We start from the raw sequence: 20405 nt of genomic DNA on the forward strand, positions 1-20405 counted from the left end.
CTAATAAATGCTTCCTCTAGAGAATACACACATTTTTCTCCTCAACATAAGTCCTTCAGTAGAATAGACTATATCCTAACTAGTTTGTCTTTAGTAGACTCATATTTAAACTTTCATACAGGTCCCATAACTTGGTCAGACCATGCCCCAATTTTATTAACGTTACATATGCCAACAAAAGAAAACACTATGTTTAATTGGAAGATGAATAAATTTCTTATCAATTCTAAAGAAAACTCAGACTTGATTGAACTGGCCTTGAAAGACTATTTCAAATTAAACGACACCAGTGACATCTGTCCGGAGATACTCTGGCTGGCTCATAAGTGTACGATAAGAGGAGCAATGATACAACTAGGGGCCAAACTAAAAAGGCTGAGGAATGCAAAACAATCACAACTTATTGATAAAATTGATAAATTAGAAGAAAATGCACAGTCAGATCCCACCTTTAACAAATTCAATGAATTAAATCTTGCAAGAGTGGAACTGAGAAATCTACTCATTTCTCAATATGAAAGGAAAAGACTAATTCTAAAAGCAGGTTACTTTACCAATAACAATAAACCCTCTAAAATTATGGCAAACAAATTTAAACCTATACGTGCCCACAAATCAATAGACAAAATAGCCCTCCCCACAGGTAAAGTAGTTTATAAGCCAAAAGATATAGCCAAAGAATTTGAAACTTTTTATAAAAAACTATATAACTTAAAAGACCATAGGGACTTTATTGCCCCCACTAAATTGGACATCAAAAAATTCTTAGACAAAATAAACATCAGAGCCCTCTCTGAAGATCAAAAGGATTTTCTGGATACCCCTTTCACAAAGGAGGAAATATCTAGAACCATAAAAAAAATTAGTAAAAATAAGACACCCGGTCCTGACGGTCTTCCTAACGAATACTATCAACACTATCAAGAAATACTTATCCCATATTTAACTAGGGTCTTGGAATACATAAGAAAAAATGGAAAATGCAGAGAAGATATGCTACGAGCCCAAATAACTGTTATCCCGAAACCCGATAAAGACCCAAGTAAATTAGAAAACTATAGACCCATTTCCCTGCTTAATGCAGATATAAAAATATATGCTAAGATGATTGCTGATAGAATACAAGACATATTACCGGAAGTTGTTCATTCAGACCAAGTGGGTTTCATAAAGGGCCGACAAACGGCTGATAGTACTAGAAAACTGATTCACCTTATGTCTCGCTGCAATCGGATGCGGATTCCCAGTCTGTTTGTTACTCTTGACGCAGAGAAAGCTTTTGACAGATTGAACTGGGAATTCGCGTTCGATGTTCTTCAGAGGATGAACTTTCCCACCCCGTTTATTACAGGTGTTAAGACCTTGTATTCTTGTCCTTCCGCCACAATCGTAGTTAACAATACACAATCAGACAGATTCTCTATAACAAATGGTACTAGGCAGGGGTGTCCCCTGTCCCCTCTGATTTTTATTCTCAGTATAGAACCATTGGCCCAAGCTATTAGAGACTCGGAAAATATAAAGGGTATCACCTGGGGCAATAATAAATTTAAACTAAATTTATATGCCGACGACATAATTTTGACACTCACTGATCCCTGTGACTCCCTTAAAGCAGTGTGGAGACTGTTGGGTGAGTTTGGTCTTGTCTCATACTATAAAATAAATATGAATAAAACTAACGTACTCTCCATGTCATTAAATCCATTGGTGGCCTTCTCGTTGAGACAACAGTTTGCCTTGAACTGGAATTGTACCAGGGTTTCATATCTAGGTATCCTTCTAACAAAAAACATAAATAAAATTTCTTTGGTCAACGCGGAATGTCTTCTTGATGACTTAGAGCAAAAAATGAAAAAAGCTACGACACTGTCACCTTCTTGGCTTGGCAGAATTATACTCTATAAGATGTTGTATCTACCCAAGGTCTTGTATTTTTTCCGTTGTATCCCGGTCCCTCTTGCCCCTCATACCCTGACCAGATTCTCCCAACAGTTGAATCGATTTGTGTGGAATGGAAAGAGGCCTAGGGTCAAAAAAAATACACTTGTAAAGGCAAGAGAAAAAGGCGGTGTGGCCCTTCCGGATCTGTTGGCTTATTACCATGCAACCCTTTTGGACCAAACTAAAAAATGGTTTAACATCAGCAATAGTCCTGACTGGGCAAAAATTGAGATACAACAGATGCCGAATGGTGAACCTCTCTTGTTTTTAAGAAACATCCTCTCCAACCCGAGAGATTTAAATCTTATTTCAGATCCCATCCTACAAGCTTCACTAAAAAGCTGGGTATACCTCTGTTCCAAAAAACATAGCCTTTTTCCCCACTCGATGACAGTTCTGAAGACACCTTTTCTGCTTCCAGTGAGCCCTTCATTGAGACATCTATTTACAAATTGGACGACTCAAAAAATAAGGCACGTAGAGGATCTCTTTGAGAATAATAAATTGGCCCCATTTAATATAATTAGAGAAAGATTTAAATTATCACATTCAGATTTTATGCTCTTCCACCTTCTCAAGGAGGAATATAGGAAGACAGGTTGGACTTCGTCTAAACCAGTACTAATAAATCAATCCACTTTGAATTTCCTCAACAATCCCCCGCCTAACAATAAAAGCAGCCTAGCCGTTTTTTATAATATGTTGACAAAAAAATTGATATTTAATGATACAGGTTGTTTCGAAAGGTGGGAGATTTCTTTAAATACCCCAATTACCCCATCCCAATGGGAGATAGCACTCAGGCTCCCGGGCAGATCCTCTAGGTGCTCTAACATCATTGAGACCCATTTTAAATTAATACATAGATACTATATGACACCCTCTAGGCTTAAACACTTCAACAAGGGAGAATCAGGTGTCTGTTGGAGAGATTGTGACCTCCAGGCTAACATCTTACATGTTTTTTGGTCCTGTCCCAAGCTTTCATTCTTTTGGACAGACATTTTCAAAATAATCTCATTAATCCACGATAGCGCTGTTACCCCTGATCCGTCCTTGGCGCTGCTCCTCCTCAACATGACACAATTTAAAAATAATAAATTTTTGATATGCAATATCTTGATGTCTGCGGCTTTCCAAATAGCGAAGGGTTGGAAAAGTAAGCAGCCTCCTGACATCAAAACCTTAATTATGTTTGTGGATAATCAACAAGCATATGAAAGAATTTATTTTACACTTCATTCAACAGAGGAGCGGTTCCAATCTAGATGGGGCAAATGGAATCTCATTAAACTGGCTATGGATGATCTCTTTTTTGTATAAATCCTGCAAGTTTCAAATCTCAGTTTCTAAAGTTTATGTTATAACATTGTTATTATAATTCTCACTCTACCATTATTGCACTGTTGTGTAATCCATTATATTTCTACTATACTTGATGTAGACTTTATTATGTATCTTTTACGTACCATTACGTGTATTATTTGATATAACTCAATAAAAATCTTGTTTAAAAAATAAAAAAGAAAAACTGAAAATATGACATGGTCATAAGTATTCAGACCCTTTGCTCAGACACTTATATTTAAGTCACATGCTGTTCATTTTCTTGTGATCCTCCTTGCTGCCAGATGATGGATCATCTTTACTTCCAAAACCATATTGGACAAGCGTCAGCTGTTGTTGGCACCATCACCTGTTCCGGGACAACCACATCTTGATAAACATGTGACAGGATACGTTACCTCCCGAAGAACTGTTAATTCCTTTTCCACTGTTTCTTAACCCCTGCATCTTATCCAAATTGTTGAACTGCCTACCTAACCCCCCGAGTTAACCTTTAATCTCCCTGCATGGAGTATTCCCATGTTAAGTAAAATTGTTAATGTAGCGTCCCCACCGCCGCAGGGCCGAGGAGTACCCGGTACCGGGCCTCTGAGTCTCTGCTCTAGGGTTGTCACGGTGGCTAGGCCCGGTCCGTGACCCTGCCGAGGGGCGTACAGTGATGGATATGACGGATGATGGTGGTGAAGCTGTAGTGGTGCGATGCAGTAAATAACGAGGACACCAGGTTGCAGTCTCTTTACCTCTTTACTGAAGATCTCTGGGTCCTCAGTCCGGAATCCGGATTACCAGGCTACGCAAGTCCGGCCGGTCCAATGGCACCTCCAGAGTTCTCTTAGCAGGTGGAAATCTGTGCCTTCCTTCTAGCGCTATGTGTTGTGGTCCTTCCCTGCTGTGCTTACAGAAAGTCCCCACAACTGTTGTGTCTGTTTCTTAAGTTCCCTCACAACTCGATTAGATGATGTTCTGCTAATCCTCCGTCCCTCCCTGGTGTTCTGGTTGGGACGGCACCCGTTTGACGGGTAGGCTCGGAGCTCTTCCGGGATCCTAGAGTCGCCCCTCTCCACAAGTTGCCCCCCAAGACTGCATAGGTGATTTAAGTTAGACAGCCCGCCTTAGACTGACTGCCCTGCCGCTGTTTAGGGTATTGCTTGAAGCTGGATGTTGAGATACCCTTTCGGCGTTCCGGCCACCGGTAGTGCGCCTCAGTAGGGTGTTGCTTCGGTCTTACAGCACGACCCCTACTGGTATTCTCCTATTGCTTGATCTCGTTTCTCACTCAGCACAATCTATCTCGCTTCTGGTCCTTCCTTGGGCACCGCCACTATCCTGAGCAGGCACGGTCCCGTTACGTTCATTCAAGTTGCCAAGCCTCTGTCAGGATCCCACCCCTGACAGAGACCCTACTGTATCTTCCCCACAACACCCTCTGCCACAAGGTGTTGCCTGGTTCCAACCCAGTCAGCTTTCTGATCTAACTTCCTGCCTGACCCCCAGTTTACCCACTATGGTGGGGAGTGGCCTAGTGAATAGAACCCTTAGCTCCCCCCGGAGGCCCGACTGTGAAATGTATTGGTGTCTGTGATACCTGATCAGATGAACTCCTTCAGTGCCATCAGACGCACCATAGCTCCCCTTAGTGGCGGAGCCACAGTACTGCAACGACCAGGACTCTGGGGCGCTGCACTCCCCCCTGGTTAAACACAGTACTCCGGGACTGAGAAGAAAACAACAATACAAGTTAGCAAAAAGACATACAGTTTTGTTGAGTGCAATAACAATAAGTATACTTGAACAGAGCTTCCCTTTATGGGAGGTGAGGACACTTGAACGTTACAAACATAGTTAAATGTCATAGCAACATGCTATAAATAACTTGCTTTTACCCAACCGGGTATTCTACTAAGTGCAAAATTGTTGAACAATAATTTAACATTGCCTTTAAGGACATACACTCTGAATCCACTAAAGACCTTCTTATAATCACATTATAAGGCAATTTAACTTTTTCATTCTCCTACTTTAAATCTGCAGGACCGCCTGTCCTAACGGCACCAGACCTTCTGCCTCTCCTTTCTGTTACAGGACCGCCCCGTTCAGCCCGGGCCTACTGCCTTTTCAACTACTATACACAGTATAGAGCATAACATTACTTTCAGTTTAAGAGTATTGAGCCATTCCTATACGGCTCCTAGGAGGACTCAGGGTTCACCTTCTATCCTCATTGTCTATCAACATTATCAGCATTTCTTTACAATTAACTAGTTGGATACATATAACTTTCTCATGTAAACATTATCATCACTTTCTTTCATCAAACATTATTGCCACCTGTCTTAAAGCAATATCACCATTTAAGTGCAACAAATGAACATCCCCTTTAAGAGGGGACCAAGTCTCTATGAGGTAGCATATCTTCTCAAGCTACCAGTCCATTCTCGGCAAAGGTTCCAGTGTGGTATCTTCACAAAGAGTCCTCTTTAAAGTAAAACCAGTAGGGAGCACCTTTAATAAGGTGCAAACTATTTACAAAAAGTTTGTATCATGCACTGTTCATGATTGCGGCAGTTCTGAAAACTTGTGCAAAACTTAGAAAAAACAAACAAAACAATAGGGATCCCGGGTCAACAAAAGGAATCCCTTTAAAAGTTAACCCTGGACGGGTTTTAGCAGCAAAATAATAGAACAGCAACTATTTACATATATAAAGCAGTCATGCTTACTCATTTTTCGGTAGAGAAGGTGGTTTCCTTCCGGGCCTCACCAGACCAACGGGTCATGCTGCCGATCCAGGAAGCGGTTCTGGTCCCAGCAATGACAGGATCCCTCGCCGCGATGCTCTTATCACTGATGATCCGGCACGCCCCCAAGGTACATGGTGGGTCCGGGTTCCCCGCTGCTCCGCAGGGACAGGTTCCATTGCCTTTTCAGCAGGAGGTTCATCCTCGGATGTTTCAGCGGCGGCCTGGAGCGCGACGCACCGCTGGACGCCCCGCGCCATCCAGCCAGCTTCGCCTGTTTCCCTCCTCCACCTGGTGTAGGTTACAGCGTCACCTGGCTCCAGGTCGCGAGTGAACCTTCCTCCGCAGGGCTCTACCTCCTCCCGGTCTACGCGGACTTGTAGCGGCTCCCCGATTTCCTGTATAACCCCTCTTCCATGTCGGGGGTTAAAGGACACCACTACACCCCAGTGTGACGTCGGGATTTCTCCCACGCTGGTCAGGTCAATCCGGGCTGCAGGCTGGGGCCGGTTCCGCCACGCTGTCGTCAGGCGCCGCAGGTGTTCGGCCTCCGGCAGAAGTTTCATGCCCTGCGCCCGCAGCATACCTTCAGCCGCGGCCGGGTTGGGATGAGCAGGGGACACCGGAGACAAGCGGACCTCCGTGGGCTGGCCCAGCCGAGCGAGCACGCGGGCATCGGCCTCCAAGCGGCGTGCTATCTGGCGGGCCTCGGCTGCAGCTACACACTCCTCAGACGGTGGCAAGGGGGGTCGGCCCATCGGTAGCTCCGTGAGGGTCAGTCCCCGCAACGTTGGTGCATCTGGGGCTGTGTCAGGTGGCGCAGCCTCAGGCTGGGTCAGGTCAGTCCCACGCGGTGTTCCCGGCGTCGCCATCTTTTCTCCTTCTCCAGTGTCCTCTTCCCGCGGTCTCTTTCGTGGGCGGCCCCATCTCCATGGTCTCCACCCTCCAAACAGGATCAGGAGGCGGACCTCAGCTGTTGACGGACGGACACGTCCTCAGGACACAGAAATATTTAGACTGGGCGGCCATTGTTGTTCGCGCTCTCCAGCTCGCCTACGCCCACTCCTCGCCCCTCTTCTTCTCCTGCGCTCTCCTCAGCGCTATAATGGCGGCGGATTTTGGCAGTAAATGGCACAGCACAGTCTTTGCAATAAAGTACAGTCCAAGCACAACAAATCACAGTTCCAAGGCACACATGACCTGATTCTTCAGTCTTAAGTAGATCCTGTTCGTGACGCCAAGTTGTAGCGCCCCCACCGCCGCAGGGCCGAGGAGTACCCGGTACCGGGCCTCTGAGTCTCTGCTCTAGGGTTGTCACGGTGGCTAGGCCCGGTCCGTGACCCTGCCGAGGGGAGTACAGTGATGGATATGACGGATGATGGTGGTGAAGCTGTAGTGGTGCGATGCAGTAAATAACGAGGACACCAGGTTGCAGTCTCTTTACCTCTTTACTGAAGATCTCTGGGTCCTCAGTCCGGAATCCGGATTACCAGGTTACGCAAGTCCGGCCGGTCCAATGGCACCTCCAGAGTTCTTTTAGCAGGTGGAAATCTGTGCCTTCCTTCTAGCGCTATGTGTTGTGGTCCTTCCCTGCTGTGCTTACAGAAAGTCCCCACAACTGTTGTGTCTGTTTCTTAAGTTCCCTCACAACTTGATTAGATGATGTTCTGCTAATCCTCCGTCCCTCCCTGGTGTTCTGGTTGGGACGGCACCCGTTTGACGGGTAGGCTCGGAGCACTTCCGGGACCCTAGAGTCGCCCCTCTCCACAAGTTGCCCCCCAAGACTGCATAGGTGATTTAAGTTAGACAGCCCGCCTTAGACTGACTGCCCTGCCGCTGTTTAGGGTATTGCTTGAAGCTGGATGTTGAGATACCCTCTCGGCGTTCCGGCCACCGGTAGTGCACCTCAGTAGGGTGTTGCTTCGGTCTTACAGCACGACCCCTACTGGTATTCTCCTATTGCTTGATCTCGTTTCTCACTCAGCACAATCTATCTCGCTTCTGGTCCTTCCTTGGGCACCGCCGCTATCCTGAGCAGGCACGGTCCCGTTACGTTCGTTCAAGTTGCCAAGCCTCTGTCAGGATCCCACCCCTGACAGAGACCCTACTGTATCTTCCCCACAACACCCTCTGCCACAAGGTGTTGCCTGGTTCCAACCCAGTCAGCTTTCTGATCTAACTTCCTGCCTGACCCCCAGTTTACCCACTATGGTGGGGAGTGGCCTAGTGAATAGAACCCTTAGCTCCCCCCGGAGGCCCGACTGTGAAATGTATTGGTGTCTGTGATACCTGATCAGATGAACTCCTTCAGTGCCATCAGACGCACCATAGCTCCCCTTAGTGGCGGAGCCACAGTACTGCAACGACCAGGACTCTGGGGCGCTGCATTAACCCTTGCTCTGTCTTCTGGCCGTCACTGCCATCTCCTCCACACAGTATAATGTTCCCACAGTACCACCATCCCCCCACACAGTATAATGTTCCCACAGTACCACCATCCTCCCCACACAGTATCATGTTCCCACAGTACCACCATCCCCACCACACTGTATAATGTTCCCACAGTACCACCATCCCCACCACACAGTATAATGTTCCCACAGTACCACCATCCCCCCACACAGTATAATGTTCCCACAGTACCACCATCCTCCCCACACAGTATCATGTTCCCACAGTACCACCATCCCCACCACACAGCATAATGTTCCCACAGTACCACCATCTGCTCCACACAGTATAATGTTCCCACAGTACCACCATCCCCCACACAATATAATGTTCCCACAGTACCACCATCTCCTCCACACAGTATAATGTTCCCACAGTACTGCCAACCTTCAAACATATTATGATAACACAATATGTCCCACACAATATGCTACCACCCAAACCACTAGATAATGATTCCTCACTTCTTGATGCAGTACGGTTCCCCTTTCTTGGTTCACACACACAGTATAATTTTCCCTCTTACCTCCATGATCAAGTTTATTTTGTAACCTTTTAACTTTTTGGGGGGTGTTTTTCAAGTAATACATCAAAGTCTAAGGAAGGAAAAAATTTTCCTAAAAAACATCATATCCAGAGGAAAGAAAAAAAAAATGTACATGGAGACATTGGCATCAAATAACTCCTGTCTTGCTGTTCTTCCAAAAATCTTTTATAAAAGCCTAAAACTTCTGTGTGTAAATCAGACATGAGATCTAACGTGATGGAAGATTACAGTGCGGGGAAGACTGGAAACATTCATATAGACGGCCGGTGGTGATGGAGTCAGTGACGGACTCTGGCCAAATATGTTTCTAGAGCCGTAGTAGAAGATGAAGATGTCGTCCTCATCATGAAGTAGTTATTTCTCACGTGTAATGAATATCTGAGAAGAAAGCTTGAAGGTACTTCAAATTATTATGATGACCACTGACTGAAGAAGACCAATAAGAACCAAGCAAGAAAAGAAATATGTATTTTTTCATGATTTTTATGATGTTACATCGGCTCATCTTCTCATTCAGGTCTCTACTATATCGGATCCTCTGTGAAGATCTTCCTATATAAGAGAATTTTCCTGATTTACCCATCAAGGATGGATATGAACAGGGAGCAGATGGCTGAGAGGATGTTACACCTCACCCTAGAGATCCTCTTCCGGCTTACTGGAGAGGTGAGAGATTCTGATGACATCACATCACATCATTCTTATCTATGGGAATAACAGATGGACAGAACTGGAGAGGTGAGGACTCTGGAAATGTCTGTAGCGAGATTTATTAATGTGTCTCTCCATAACCAGGATTACACAGTGGTGAAGAAGACATCTAGCGAGTGCTGTCACGACCCAGTGTCTGAGGGATGGGGAAGACTCCGGATCCCAATCACGGAGCCTCCACCTCACCCCCTGATGCATGAGGACATCAATGACCAGAAGATCCTAGAACTCGCCTACAAGATGATTGAGCTGCTGACTGGAGAGGTGACACTGCTGGGAATACTGGGACATTATACAGTAACGCTATGAAGAGATCGAGGGGATGACTGTATCATTCTATGTGTTAGGTTCCTATAAAGTGTCAGGATGTCGCCGTCTATTTCTCCATGGAGGAATGGGAGTATTTAGAAGGACACAAAGATCTGTACAAGGACATCATGATGGAGGTTCCCCAGCCCCTCATATCACCAGGTAGTAGACAGGAGTAAATACACTGTCTATAATTATCTTTATGTAAATTATTAATTCAGTCCCTGCATGTGTTGCCTACAGATCTATCCAGTAAGATGACAACACCAGAGAGATGTCCCCGTCCTCCTCTTCCACAGGACTGTAAACAAGAAGATCCCAATGTTCTTCAGGATCATCAGGTAGATGGAGAGAAGGTGTCATGAGATCTTCCCTATGATGTGTAGACGGCTGTGTTTTATTCACCAGTACTATATGTTTTGTACTTATGTAATGAGAACGGTGGAGATGGCAGGATTAGAGCTCATCATAGATGTGACTTCTCCATCTGTCTGTGACTTTTACAATATTTGTTTCAGGGTGAAGATCTGACCCATATTAATACCACAGAGACATATGTGAGGGATAATGAGTGGTGTAAAGACAAAATTCCTACATATGACTACCCAGGTGAGTAGTAACCACCACTAAATGCAGGAAAGTCACAGATTATTCTCAATCACCTGCTGTGACCATTTTATCGGTGGTGTAGTCCGGCCGTAAAACAATCATGTGGTCACCATTTTGTCTCTAGATCACAACATTTTCCTCCACCCAAAATTGTTCTAATTACTTTGGGGATTGAAAGCCCTTTTCTATAAGAACTTACAACCAGGAGGATCCACCTACTCCCTGGGATTAGGAGACGCTGACTCTTACCTACCCAGATCTGTAAACTACAAAGCCAAATGACAGCGTACGTAAAATGTCCTGACTAGTGTTGAGCATTCCGATACTGCAAATATCGGGTATTGGCTGATATTCGCTGTATCGGAATTCCGATACCGAGTTCTGATATTTTTGTGATATCGGAAATTGGAATCGGAAGTTCCTATAAGTTCCCAGGCGTGTGCGGTGCGTATGGTTCCCAGGGTCTGGAGGAGAGGAGACTCTTTCAGGCCCTGGGATCCATATTCATGTAAAAAATAAAGAATAATAATAAAAAATATGGATATACTCACCCTCGGACGGGCCCTGGCTCTAACCGGTGCAAGCGTCTGCCTCCGTTCCTAAGAATGCAGTGAGTGTAGGACCTTCGATGACGTCGCGGCTTGTGATTGGTCGCGTGAGCGGTCACATGAGCGGTCACGCGACCAATCACAAGCCGCGACATCATCGAATGTCCTTCACTCTGCATTCTTAGGAACGGAGGCTGCCGGTTACACCGCTAAGGTCCAGGCTCCGTCGGAGGGGTGAGTATATCCATATTTTTTATTTTTATTCTTTATATGTTACATGAATATGGATCCCAGGGCCTGAAGGAGAGTTTCCTCTCCTTCAGAACCTGGGAACCATCCAGGATCACTTCTGATATTTGTGTCCCATTGACTTGTATTGGTATCGGGTATCGGTATCAGCGATATCCGATATTTTTTGGATATCGGCCGATCCAATCCGATACCGATACTTTCAAATATCGGAAGGTATCGCTCAACACTAATCCTGACAAGTTAGAAAATCACTTAAAAAAATATAATGATGGTCCTGTTAGAGAAAGCAGAGGGTAATGATGCTGTTGGCTTCCTAGAACCCTGATATTTTATTGGATGAATCTACCTTCTTTTTCTTCTGTTCTGATGAATGTGCTCATATGGTCCCTACAAGACCAGATCCAGCCTTTCTGGCCAAACTTCACTTTTATGATCAACTACATTAAATGTGCAGTGAGGCCAAGTGTGAATTTCTGTACAATAACAGCAGAGTTTCCCTTTATCCTGACTTTTCAGTTTCTTTTAAAACTGACTAATTTCACACAGGATTGTTATAAACTACATAAAAAAATTACACCTGTGCCATGATATATCTCTAAGCTGTGCGTGGCTGATGGCTGTAATATACATTTATTCATTTGTAGATTGTGAGCCCTCATGGGCAGGGCCCTCTCTCCTCCTGTACCAGTCGTGACTTGTATCGTTTAAGATAAGTGTACTTGTTTTTCTTATGTATACCCCTCCTCACATGTAAAGTGCCATGGAATAAATGGCGCTATAAAAATAAATAATAATAATTCACGACTGCAGGAGATGTGTTAGCATGGCTCGAGCCCTGGTTTCATGGATTCACTTCATAAATTAGAATATATTCTCTATCATAAGGGATTCAGATTACTGCACAATCTCTCCTGAAATGGGGGCACTAATACTATCTCTACTCTTCTGGTCAGGACTCATAGTTGCCTCAATAGTCCACCTTATATGAGCGTAACTTTGGTGTAGTGTTGGACTTCTCCACTCATACATACTTTGTTTTGGTGGTGTTACTTTTTTCATTCTATGTCTTTTTTACAGTTTCATTCTGTATAATAGTTTGATTGTGGTGGGATCGGCCTGCATCACTTATGTGAATCAGTAATTCCCTGTAGTCCATAAAAAAGGCTTCCATTGCCTCATCTAAATGTCCAAAATCTCAATTTAAAACACCTCACCTCTGTAGTATTTTAAAAAGTTTTCTTTAAATGTGTAGTATTTCTTCAAGAAACTCATCTGACAGAAAATATTGGTCCTTACGATAGTTTAGATTGACAAGATCCATCGAGCCCCATACTCTAATTACTCCAGAGAGGTTCTATCACTACTCATTTTTTTCTCCGAAGAAGACTGTTGGGTTTGCTTATTTCACGAAGACAGATTTGCGTTCCTAATCAGGGCCCATTTTTCACATCTGGCATGTGTCACTTTATGTGGTGATAACTTTGGAATTCTTCACAAACGATAAGAAATAAATTGAACTTAAAAGTTATTATCCAACTTCTCTTGAATCTGACAATACCCTACATGCAGTTGTACACTACTGTCTGGGCACATGGCAGAGTTAAAAATTGAAGGAGTGCCATTTAGCTATTTGAATGCAGATCTTGCTGGTATAGTTTGCAGGCGCAATGTACTGGGGCACTGTTCATGGTCACCTGGCAGCTCAAAAGATGGCCGCCTGGAACATTTTCCAGATCCAAGAGATTGTCTTAACATTCATCTTTCAACTCCTGTACATTAATCATATGTCATGTGGACATAAAGTGTCTCCATTTTGGAAATTATAAGTCTCAGTGAATTAATCTCTAGGAGTAGTGACTATTTTGACTCACCAGCTACTTTATGGAAATTAGTATGCAGCGAATGTTGAAAATTGTACATTTGCCATTTTATTGCCCAACACATAGTGCCAAGATTGTGCTCCAGGAGACACACACACACCACAAATTAAGTTGGTTCTTCTCACTATAGTAATGCAAAATACATGGATGCTAAATATGATTTTAAGATATAGAGTGTTCTCAGTGGGAGAAACAAAATAGGAATATTGTGGGTGTGATACCTTTTAATAGCTAACAGAATATAGTGAATGATTATTATTATTATTATTTATATAGCACCATTGATTCCCTGGTGCTGTACATGAGAAGGGGTTACATACAAATTACAGATATCACTTACAGTAAGCAAACTAACAATGATAGACTGATATAGAGGGGCGAGGACCCTGCCCTTGCGGGCTTACATTCTACAGGATGGTGGGGATGGAAAGAATAGTTTGAAGGTTGTAGGATCACCGGTGTTGGTGAGGAGGCAGCGGGGTCAGTGCATGCTGTAGGCTTTCCTGAAGAGGTGGGTTTTCAGGTTCCGTCTGAAGGATCCGAATGTGGTTGATAGTCGGATGTGTTGGGGCAAAGAATTCCAAAGGATGGGGGATATTGTGAAGAAGTCTTGGAGGCGGTTGGGTGAGGAGCGGATAAGTGTGGAGGAGAGAAGGAGGTCTTGGGAGGACCGAAGATTACGTGAGGGAAGATATCGGGAGATTCGTTCAGAGATATATGGAGGAGACAGGTTATGGAATGTAGTTACAAAGCAAGCTTTTGCGACTGCTTACATCTCTTCATCAGGCTGGTATAACAAAATATTTGAAGAAACCCAATTAAATACACCATAGAGCATAGACAAGGTGTGATACATGGACATTTCAATAAACAAACACTGAGCTTAGGGTACTGTCACGCTCTGCAACTTTCCAACGATCACGACCAGCGATACGACCTGGCCGTGATCATTGGAAAGTCGTTGTGTGGTCGCTGGAGAGCTGTCACACAGACCGCTCTCCAGCGACCAACGATGCCGAGGTCCCGGGTAACCAGGGTAAACATCGGGTTACTAAGTGCAGGGCCGCGCTTAGTAACCCGATGTTTACCCTGGTTACCAGCGTAAACGTAAAAAAAAAAAAAACGTACATACTCACATTCCGGTGTCCTTCAGGTCCCTTGCCGTCTGCTTCCCGCTGTGACTGAGTGCCGCCGTAAAGTGAAAGCAGATCACAGCGGTGACGTCACCGCTGTGATCTGCTCTTACTTTCTGGCTGGCAGTCAGTCAGAGCGGGAAGCAGACGGCAAGGGACCTGAAGGACACCGGAAAGTGAGTATGTACGTTTTTTTTTTTTTTTTACTTTTACGCTGGTAACCATGGTAAACATCGGGTTACTAAGCGTGGCCCTGCGCTTGGTAACCCGATGTTTACCCTGGTTACAAGCGAACGCATGGCTGGATCGCTGTCACACACAACGATCCAGCGATGACAGCGGGAGATCCAGCGACGAAATAAAGTTCCAAACGATCTGCTACGACGTACGATTCTCAGCGGGGTCCATGATCGCAGTAGCGTGTCAGACACTGCGATATCGTATGGATATCGCTGGAACGTCATGGATCATACCGTCGTAGCGATCAAAGTGCCACTGTGTGACAGTACCCTTAAAGAGAGAATCCTTAATTCAGTGAGATTAGATAAGTGGTGTAAAAGTTTCATGGACCCCATATGCATGTAAGATCAAAGGGCTGGTGGTGCCTTCATTGTTTTTGGAGGAAATTGCTCAGATTTGGTAGTGGGCCATAAATCCTCCTGACAAATTGAGTCCTGTGTGAACAGAATCAAAGATGGTAATGAATTTGTATTCCCAGACCCTGTGATGTTTCTGTGATTGAAATAGCCTTTCAAAATGACAACTTTGATATTGTCTATGTTGTGTCCTGGACCACAGAAATGTTTGGCCACAGGTAAATATTTTTTTTGTCTGTAATTGTATGACTATGAGACCTCATCCTTGTTCTCAGTCTCTGTTCCATTTCTCCAACATATAGGCCCCCCACAGGACATATATTGCATAGAATAAAATACACCACATTGGAAGATGAACATGTGAATGTCCCGGAGATCTTATAGTCCTGCTGTGTGTTGGTGATTTGGATCTAATTGTTGGTCTCTATATGAATGCAGGTTTTGCATCTCCTTCCATTGCAAGGATATGTCCCTTTTGGTAAATCTGAGTGCATTGCACTTCGGATCATAATGTTTCTTAAATTAGGAGGTTGCCTGTATTTTTCTGTATTGAAGTACTTGACTTCTAGGGATCATTGGGGCCCTAATGATCTGATTATCAATGGAGGTGGGATGGTAACCTTGATTTAAATATGACATTTTAAGCTGGGTTAGGTTTCATCCCTGTCCTTAGGACTGGAACAGATACGGTTATATCTGAGGGCCTGGCTTTAGACAATGGACTCTTTAATGTGTTTAGGATGGAAGCTGTCGCATCTGAGGTATTTGGGACGGTCAATTGGTTTCCGATGCACTAATGTTTGGAACAAACCATTTTGGACTTTTATGGTGGTGTCTAGAAAGTTGATTTTTGTTTTTGAGTGGAGCAATGTTATGGTAGGATGAAATTTGTTGAATTTGTCATGGAAATTTAGAAGTTCTTGTTCGTTCTCAGTCCAGATGATTAAGATGTCATCGATGTAACAGAAATAGGCAAAGGGTTTGATGGAGCAGGATGTTAAACAGTCATTTTCCAGTTTAGCCATGAAGAGTTTGGTGTACTGGGGTGCCAGTTTGCTTCCGATAGCAGTGCCGGTGCATTGTAGATATAGCTCCTCACTGAAAGAGAAAAAAGTTGTGTGTGAGGATGAATCTGGTACGTGTTATTACAGACCATGAAGGGATCCCATTGGTCTCAAGAAACATTCAGTAGGTGATTATCCCATCATCGTGTGGGATGTTAGAATATAAGGATTCAACATCCATGGTGGCTAAGATGGTGCTGTCGGGGAGGGGACCTATCCTGGATAGCTTATTCAGCAGGTCTGTAGTGTCCTGTATATAACTGGCTGTTGGCACACTTCAAGACTCAGAAGCGAGTGCAAGATTTGACTTTGGGAGGGCAGATATTGCTGGATTGATTTAAGGATGCCATGTGGCTTTTCAAGAGCCTTTGAGACACTAATAATGTGAAGCCTCTGTTTTTCCATTTACAGATGATGGACCCAAGTGGGGAGTTGTTTTTTTTGTGAGATGAGTAGATGTTTTTATTGGTATTATTTTCACCTACTGTACCTAACATTGTTTGATGGCTTTTTATTCTATATTTGGGAGGCAGAATGAACAAACAGTTGAACACCACACTCCACTGATTCATCCTATGTAGGTGTCTATTAAACTGAATTGACATTGTCTTGGTGGATAATTCAATATTTTTACATAACTTGCCATTTTTATGGACAGTTTCAGTAGAAATATTTAAAAACAAACTTCAAGAATATTTTATTCAAAAATAATAATTTGTTTTTTTCTTGGTAGGTGACTGCACGAGGAGATCAGAGGCACAGCTGACATCTTCACAGAAATCAGATTTGGTTAAGCACCAAAGAACTCACACAGGGGAGAAGCCTTTTTCCTGTTCAGAATGTGGGAAATGTTTTACACAGAGATCAGATTTAGTTAAGCACCAGAGAACTCATACAGGGGAGAAGCCTTTTTCCTGTTCAGAATGTGGGAAATATTTTAATCAGAAATCATATCTTGTTATACACCAAAGGAAACACACAGGGGAGAAGCCTTTTTCATGTTCAGAATGTGATAAATGTTTTAACCAGAAATCATATTTTGTTATGCCCCAAAGAACACACACAGGGGAGAAGCCTTTTTCCTGTTCAGAATGTGGGAAATGTTTTACACAGAAATCAGGTTTAGTTAAGCACCAGAGAACTCACACAGGGGAGAAGCCTTTTTCCTGTTCAGAATGTGGGAAATGTTTTACACAGAAATCAGGTTTAGTTAAGCACCAGAGAACTCACACAGGGGAGAAGCCTTTTTCCTGTTCAGAATGTGGGAAATGTTTTACACTAAAATCACCTTTTGTTATGCACCAGAGAACTCACACAGGGGAGAAGCCTTTTTCCTGTTCAGAATGTGGGAAATGTTTTACACGAAAATCACATTTTGTTATGCACCAGAGAACTCACACAGGGGTGAAGCCTTTTTCATGTTCAGAATGTGAGAAATGTTTTACACGAAAATCACATTTTGTTATGCACCAGAGAACTCACACAGGGGAGAAGCCTTTTACCTGTTCAGAATGTGGGAAATATTTTAATCAGAAATCATATCTTGTTATACACCAAAGGAAACACACAGGGGAGAAGCCTTTTTCCTGTTCAGAATGTGGGAAATGTTTTACACAGAAATCAGGTTTAGTTAAGCACCAGAGAACTCACACAGGGGAGAAGCCTTTTTCCTGTTCAGAATGTGGGAAATGTTTTACACTGAAATCACATTTTGTTATGCACCAGAGAAGTCACACAGGGGAGAAGCCTTTTTCATGTTCAGAATGTGGGAAATGTTTTACACAGAAATCAGATTTAGTTAAGCACCAGAGAACTCACACAGGGGAGAAGCCTTTTTCCTGTTCAGAATGTGGGAAATGTTTTACACGAAAATCACATTTTGTTATGCACCAGAGAACTCACACAGGGGAGAAGCCTTTTTCATGTTCAGAATGTGGGAAATGTTTTACACAAAAATCACATTTTGATATGCACCAGAGAACTCACACAGGGGAGAAGCCTTTTTCCTGTTCAGAATGTGGGAAATCTTTCACACGGAAATCACATTTTGTTATGCACCAGAGAAGTCACACAGTGGAGAAGCCATATTCCTGTTCAGAATGAGGGAAATGTTTTAACCAGAAATCAAATTTTGTTAAGCACCAAAGAACACACACAGGGGAGAAGCCTTTTTCATGTTCAGATTGTGAAAATATTTTATACAGATATCAGATTTGGTTAAGCACCAGAGAACTCACACAGGGGAGAAGCATTTTTCTTGTTCAGAATGTGGAAAATGTTTTAACCAAAAAGCACATCTTGATAGCCACCACAGAACCCACACAGAGGAGAAGCCTTTTTCATGTTATTAATGCGGGAAATCTTTTTCATGGAAATCAACTTTTAGTAAACATTAGAATGTCCTAATTTCCTAGCTAAGCGTGTCTTTAATGCATTGACTGACAGCTCAGTTGTCCAGTCTGATGCTGAGCTTCTTTCAGGTGTTCCCTCTTCCAGGTGATTTCTCAGCTACTTAGCTGAGCAGTGAGTTTCAGATGTCTACCTGATGTTATATCTGCATGTGTAGTTCTTCTCCAGGTGGTGTGCGCTCCCGAAACATAGTGGGTGAGATACAATGATCTTTTCCAAAACCAAGTTTTATTAGTACAGCACACAACGTGTTTCAACTCTTGTGAGTCTTTTTCAGGTATTATATATAAGCTATTACTGCTTTGTGCATTTTATATACAAAGGAAGTCAGTGCACATCATTTTTGGGCAGGTGCCATAACAGGGTTTAACCCTTTCTAGACACACCCATATCACTCCAGCTTTATCCAGAGTTTTACACGCATAAACACATAAACATTAAAAAAGTAATCCAAATAAAATCCAATTTTAAAACCCTTTTTAAAACATTGTTCTAATGGCATATACGAAATTCATAAAGAAAATATTTCATATCTCAATAATAACTATTTTCTTTTTTCAAATACAAAAATATATAAAGTTTTATAAGGCCATATATATATATATATATATATATATATATATATATATATATATATATATATATATATATATATATATATATATATATATATATATGAATATTTTCTAAAAGCAGATATTTTCTAAAAGGGATCTAAAGTCCTATACAAAATCGTTATTACCTCTTTATTATTTATTTCTTATTTGGGAGATGGAGAAAAAAAAATGTTTGAATTTGTCTTTTTTTTCCTTTTCCCCTCTCCCTTCTTATTCTCTTTATTAACCCCTTCATGACCTTGGGATTTTCTGTTTTTCCGTGTTCGTTTTTCACTCCCCTACTTCCCAGAGCCATAACTTTTTTATTTTTCTGTCAATATGGCCATGTAAGGGCTTATTTTTTGGGGGACGAGTTGTCCTTTTGAACGATATCATTGGTTTTACCATGACATGTACTAAAAAATGGGAAAAAAATTCCAAGTGCGATGAAATTGCAAAAAAAGTGCAATCCCACACTAGTTTTTTGTTTGGCTTTCTTACTAGGTTCACTAAATGCTAAAACTGACCTGTCATTATGATTCTCCAGGTGAATATGAGTTCATAGACGCTAAACATGTCTAGGTTATTTTTTATCCAAGTGGTAAAAATAAATTCCAACTTTGCTAAAAAAAAAAAAAATTGTGCCTTTTTTCGATACCCGTAGCGTCTCCATTTTTCGTGATCTGGGGTCGAGTGAGGGCTTATTTTTTGTGTGCTGAGCTGACATTTTTAGTGATACCATTTTGGTGCATATATGTTCTTTTGATCGCCCGTTATTGCATTTTAATGCAATGTCGCAGCGACCAAATAAACGTAATTTTGGCGTTTCTAATTTTGTTTGTCGCTACGTCGTTTAGCGATCAGGTTAATGCTTTTTTTATTGATAGATTGGGTGATTCTGAATGCGGCGATACCAAATATGTGTATATTTGACTTTATTATTATTGTTTTATTTTGAATGGGGCAAAAGGGGGGTGATTTAAACTTTTACATTTTTTAAATTTATTTCACTTTTTTTTAAACATTTTGCTTTTACTTTTGCCATGCTTCAATAGCGTCCATGGGAGGCTAGAAGCTGGCACAACTGGATCGGCTCAGCTACATAGAAGCGATCATCAGATCGCTGCTATGTAGCTGAATTGCAGGCTTGCTATGAGCGCCGACCACAGGGTGGCGCTCACAGCAAACCGGTCTCAAGGACCTCTATGGTTACTGTCCTGATGCATCGCTGACCCCCGATCATGTGACGGGGGTTGGCGAAGTGAGCACTT

General features: G+C 42.8%; 2 protein-coding genes across 3 annotated transcripts in view; both read left to right on the top strand.

Moving 5' to 3' along the window:
• Positions 1-19060, top strand: part of LOC143766516 (uncharacterized) — a 30444-nt gene extending 11384 nt beyond the window's left edge. The window contains exons 2-7 of one of the 2 annotated variants that reach the window (XM_077254265.1): positions 9545-9693; positions 9823-10002; positions 10086-10209; positions 10291-10388; positions 10566-10656; positions 16863-19060. In XM_077254265.1, the coding sequence (XP_077110380.1) occupies positions 9616-9693; positions 9823-10002; positions 10086-10209; positions 10291-10388; positions 10566-10656; positions 16863-18232 (1941 nt within the window). In that variant the 5' untranslated portion in view covers positions 9545-9615 and the 3' untranslated portion in view covers positions 18233-19060. Of the gene's footprint in view, positions 1-9544; positions 9766-9822; positions 10003-10085; positions 10210-10290; positions 10389-10565; positions 10657-16862 lie in introns of those variants that run through there. The other variant, XM_077254266.1, reaches the window with a different exon arrangement.
• The window catches only part of LOC143766498 (uncharacterized), an 831863-nt gene that overhangs the window by 473405 nt on the left and 338053 nt on the right, over positions 1-20405 (top strand). The gene's annotated exons all lie outside the window — the stretch shown is intronic.

Source organism: Ranitomeya variabilis, chromosome 4 (genome assembly GCF_051348905.1).
Source record: "Ranitomeya variabilis isolate aRanVar5 chromosome 4, aRanVar5.hap1, whole genome shotgun sequence".
NCBI classification, from domain to species: domain Eukaryota; kingdom Metazoa; phylum Chordata; class Amphibia; order Anura; family Dendrobatidae; genus Ranitomeya; species Ranitomeya variabilis.